The 5,439-nt window shown below is 36.4% G+C and overlaps 1 protein-coding gene across 1 annotated transcript; it reads right to left on the bottom strand.

Annotated features, from left to right (window-relative positions):
- Window positions 1-2,959: 2,959 nt before the first annotated feature.
- On the bottom strand, window positions 2,960-5,007 carry LOC114723201 (11-beta-hydroxysteroid dehydrogenase 1B-like). The gene is made up of 6 exons (XM_028909357.1): window positions 4,477-5,007; window positions 4,196-4,388; window positions 4,006-4,091; window positions 3,793-3,924; window positions 3,556-3,720; window positions 2,960-3,471 (listed from the first exon to the last, which is right to left on the bottom strand). The coding sequence occupies exons 1-6, from the start codon at window positions 4,657-4,659 to the stop codon at window positions 3,187-3,189; spliced, it is 1,044 nt and encodes a 347-aa protein (XP_028765190.1). The 5' UTR covers window positions 4,660-5,007; the 3' UTR covers window positions 2,960-3,186.
- Between the last annotated feature and the right edge of the window lie 432 nt (window positions 5,008-5,439).

Here is a 5,439-nt window from a genome sequence, read left to right as displayed (position 1 = left end):
ATAAGAATTAGTTTGATATTTAATTTGGTTTTTAATATAAGATTCTCATTCATTTTGCCTCTTATATTTGTTCATTGTTTTCAAAGTATTTCTTATAGTAGTTAAATATATTAAAGGTTTTATCAAATGATAGTTTGATTACCAAGATATTTTAGAAAAAATAATTATTATTAATTATAAATAACTAATTTAAATTAGTGTTTATACTTTATACTAAGTACTGAAAGTAGTATATATCAAGAGACTGCAACAGGGCAGCCCACGCTCTTTCAAAGACGGGCATATCTCACTCTTCGCTGTTGGATAATTGTTCGGAAAATTTGAAGACTCTTGTGGATAAAGACTGTACAGGGAATAATCCCAATGGCTTATTATTTGGGCATCACAGGTACCCCTCTTATTGTTGGCCCAATCCCTTTTTAATTTACACAAACTTATCAGCTTATTCTTAGCCCAAAAGAAAAAATAAAAATGAAGCATGTATTTTTTAAAAATTTAAGATTCAACTGTCTGAGCAAACAAGAATTTGAATAGAAAATAATGAACCTCCGTTAATAAACTCAAACTTATTTACAATATTAGAGTTATGATTGCTAATAGCGTTTGGATTGATTTTGAGATAAATTGATTATTGAGTTTAGCAATTTGAAAGTTAGATTGAGGTTTTACCGGTTTGGACTTTTGAGCAAATATGAAATCCAGGATTACTGTCCTCATGGATTTTTTAGTAATAAACCAGTCATAGATTTCATTGTTTTGTGTTACATTTTCATGAATTTTATTATCTATAATCGTGCAATATATTACCTAAAAAATGTTCTTAACTTGTTGCCACAAAAAAAAAAAAAGTTCTTAAATTCGATCAAGGGTCAACTATGCGTTGGGGAGATAATTTTATAATTTATACGCAAGATTAGTCCAATACAATTCAAATTACTAACACTATCTTAATATAAGATTCAGTTGACTAATTTAAAATTACTTTAAAGTATTTATATTTATTTTTTCTCTAAACTAATTTATTTCACTTATAAATTAATATATAATTTACTAATATACTCTTCTGGTCCTATTTATAAAACAAAGAGAGAAGATATTTTTTTGTTCTATTTACAAGGCACTGAGAGAAATGTTTTTATATGGATGTACAATTTTACTCTTCATTTATTGTGTTTACTTTGTCTACATAAGGTATAATTATATTAAATAGGAATAAAGTTGAAAAGTTGTTGAATTTTAAATGAGAGTTAACGAAGTTTAAGATTTTTCTTAGTCTGTATGAAACATTGGAGTGACTTATAAATAGAATCAGAGAAATATATAAATATTTTAAAGAGATCATATAACATACGTTATAATTAAAAAATTTAGTAACTCTTCACAAATTAAACAATTGAGTCTTATATTAAATATTAGATCTATTACCTTTTACTAGACATGTTATGATTTACACAACATGCGCGATCAAGTTTTGGCTCGATAGGTGGCCAGAGTAGGAAGGAAGAATCGTCAATAAGCCAAGTATTACACTAGACAATATGAATCTAGATGCTATAGTGAAAGAAGTTCATCGGGATGAGGGGAGTAAATGGCACTGGTTTCCGGACATGTTGCAAAAAATGCAAGATATACCACTACCTTGTGATGAGGATAGGGATGATAAATTTGCATGGATTGGAGGTACAGAGGGTGCTTATCAGTTTCTGATATCTACTGAAAGTGTAAAGGGAGATTAGAAGAGGGGAGGGCTTGATTCTGGAGCTGTGTGTGGAAGCTAAAAACTACAAGGCACATTCTGGTCTTCTCATGGTTAGCCGTCCAGGATTGACTCTTCGCGGCAAAACGATGTGAGAAGATCCTTGGAAATCATCTGAGAGGTATTAGATGTGGGATCGCTGAGGAAGACTCGATTCATGCGCTAAGAGATTGTAAAGGGTCAAAAAATATCTGGCAACCTCTTGGCATTGACCCCACTGATTCGAGCTTTTATGGAGGTTCCTTGAAAGACTGGTTTAGAAGTAATCTGATAAAAAGGTGGGTCTGGTGTGTGAAGTTTGGAGTAGCATGTTAGTGGATCTGGAACCGGAGGATTAGAATGCTCTTTGAACCAGATTTTGATATGCCAGCGAGACCTATTACCGTCATTAATAAATGTGTACGGGAATGCCTCAATTTGAGCTCTGATTTTGATGGTGGTTGTAACCCTCTCAATTCTGAACTTTGAGGAGTGGTTTATGGGTTGAAGTTGGCGCAGGGTTTGGGATTTTCAAAACTCGTTGTTGAAAGGGACTGCTCTACTATAATCACAAAACTTCAGGAAGCGTGGAACCTTAGCACATCTCAAGACAGGATTCTGAACTACTGGTTGCGTGATTTTAACAAGAGTTTACAGATTCTTTTTGTACCTACTTAAGAAAAAGGCAATTTTATAACAGATTTTCTAGCTAACTATAGTTTTACTCTTAACAATGAGTTACACATATTTGAAATACCCTGGTAATGTGGTGAATACTTGTCTAAAAGACTTAATGGGTGTTTCTTGCCTACGCTTTCACTTTAGTTGATGAATAAATAGAAGTTCTTAAGCCGTCTTGCCCCGTTTCTTACCAACAAAAAAAAAAAAAAAGATAAATATATAGATATTGCACACACGGGCGGTTCGTAACAACATTGTCATTATTAGCACCTTCAAGTTCTAGGCTTAGCGAAATAGCAATCAATTTTCCGGCAAAAAAAAAAAAAGAACAGAGAAAGAAAAAGCAATCAATTTCGTTATGAAGGACTTTCCCCTTCAGCATTTTTTTTATAAAACTCGATCTTCCCTTTTCTTTTGAAGCTGGTTCACTATGTTATATTAACCAACTAGAATCTGTATTAATAACGTTGTAGGAGTCAGGTATGTTCATTCAAGGTTTTTTTTTTTTTTTTTTAATTTTTAAAGTGAAGGAAGGCGAAAAAGTAGAGTGAAATATTATCATTGAACCCTTGGGCGAAGCACAGCGAAAATAACTCAAACCAGACATTACATTGCTTCCTGAGCTTTTTCATCAGATGTCTCGGTTTTGGTTTTATTTCGTTCTGCATCCTAAATTCCTGATATTAATACTAGCAAGTAAGCATGTGACGGGTTCAAGTAGACACATTCAGGAAAAACAGGATGAAACGAACTCATAATATATATGGATTTCAATCGGTCTTGACGTCAGGATTTTGGATGGAAGACTGATACAACACGTTCTTGGCTTCGGTGGCGTCCAGAATCTTCTTGCTCAATGCTTCCTTGGCCGAATCCCCACTCATATACATCAACCTCAATCCCCACTCCACCAGTTCTGGGCACAATACCTTCACAACGTACGACATCCTGAACCATCCTGGTACCGTCAAATACCTGTCTCCCCTCGCCACGCTCTTCACTATTGCTTCTGCACACCCACTTGCTGATCCCACCGGCACTGCGCTCACTTCAACCTGCATCACCATTATTAGTATTATGCCTTTCTTTCTCAATCCCTAAATCAATCAAGAAATGTCATATATATGCATAGCGCTTACATCTCTTAGATCTTGATCTACCTCCACCCTTCCTTCGCCCATCAAGTACTTCCCCTTGGTTATTTCAGACTCTATGTAGCCTGGGGTTACTATGGTTATGCCCATATCAGACCCAACTTCCACCCTCAATGTCTCGTACATGGAGACTAAAGCGGCTTTGCTTGCCTGAACATAGCACGTATTAGAAATTGCAGAGGATGAACTTATGGGCAGAAAGCATTATGTGACATGGCTTACACTATACACGTTTCTTCTGGGTGCTGGCATCCAAGAATCCACAGATGACATTACTACGATTTTCCCTCGGCTGGTTTTTAGATGCGGTAAAGCAAAACGAGTCGTGTACACTGAACCCCAGAAGTTTGTCTCCTGCGAGGACATAGACAAGACAGAACATTGAAGAACAGAGAAGAGAAAACAGAGTAAAATATGTGTAAAAGATCCTCATACCATAATGGGCCTCAAGTTGGTGATATCAGTTTCTTCTTGGAACAATTTAGAAGTGGCAACAGCCGCATTATTAACCAAGTGATCCACTGCATGAAACATTCTCAGCAAACAGGTACAATTTTGCGATTAATATTCTCTACTAACTTCGCATCAAAGCAAGATAGAGAGAGAGAGAGAGACAGAGTGTTACATTTTCCAAAATGATTTACAGTTTCGTCGATCATTCTGGCACAATCCTCGACCTTGGAAACATCTGCGTGTATTATAATAACATCCGGAGATCCAAAATCTCGAGCTCTATCCGCAACTTCCCTAAGTGCATTCTCCCTCTGAGCAGAGAGTGCTAAACGAGCACCTTTTTTGCCATACTCGTATGCCAAATGCTGCAAATTGAACAGGAGCTGATGGCAATGGACACAGCACGATTATTCTAGCAAACAGGGAAAAAAAAATGGGCATGGGATAAATTACCTCGCCGATGCCGGAGGAAGCACCAGTTATGAGGACAACTTTGCCGGCGAGATTCTCAGCGAAGATGGAGTTCAAGGTGCAAAGAAAGAACTTGAGAGTCCAATAGGCGGGTAAGAAGAGGGCAAGAGAAAAGAAGGTGAACGGAGGAGCAACGAGGTTGAGGAAACCGTGAATGAGATCCATGAATTAGCAACAGAAGAAACAGGAACGAAAATGATCTGATTAATGATACGAAAGAATGAAAGAAATCTGGGGTTTATAGGTGACCAAAGGAGGGACGAATGCGAGGCAAGGTGGCACCAATGCATGCCATGTAAACGACACGTAGCTCAGAGATAGCGAACGCGTCGGTGCCTATTGTCCGGTGACGTTTCGATTTGTACTGTAACGAGTTCCTTCCTCCCTGCATCGGGCCCGCTCACTCACGGAGATTATCAGACCCGTAAACGACACTGTTCCCAGAGTCGTTTGTGGTTCCATTCATTAGGATAAGGGAGATGATTCGAAAGCTCGCTAGACTCCTCGAAAATCTAGAAACCCCCCCCCCGGGGGAATCAAAAGATGTTTGTGCTCAAAATCCAAAAGTTGGCTAAAGTAACTTTGTTTCGCTGCTTTTGTAAATGGGAATCTGCTCGACGACAAAGTTGCTCACACCCATGAATCAGAAATTAATTATATATTCCCCCGAGCTTAATAGAAAAACTAACTAACTAATTTACATAAATTAAAATTTTTTATTAAATTAGTTATTATAATAAATATGTATTGTTTTCTTTAAAATATTCTTAATAATTATATGTATTTGTTAAAATTATCATGCAATAAAAAGATTATTTTTAAGATCATATACTTAAAACTAAATTAAAAGTCAAATCACTAGTGTTACACTAGTTCTTCAGAACGACAAGTGCTGAATTGAGGAAGACTTTGATCATAGCTTATTAATTAATTACACCATTAGGC

This window comes from Neltuma alba, unplaced genomic scaffold, assembly GCF_004799145.2.
Source record: "Neltuma alba isolate B1F8T4 unplaced genomic scaffold, ASM479914v2 tig00012125_pilon, whole genome shotgun sequence".
NCBI classification, from domain to species: domain Eukaryota; kingdom Viridiplantae; phylum Streptophyta; class Magnoliopsida; order Fabales; family Fabaceae; genus Neltuma; species Neltuma alba.
Note: the sequence above shows the minus strand (reverse complement) of the source record. Positions and strands in the feature narration are given on the sequence as shown.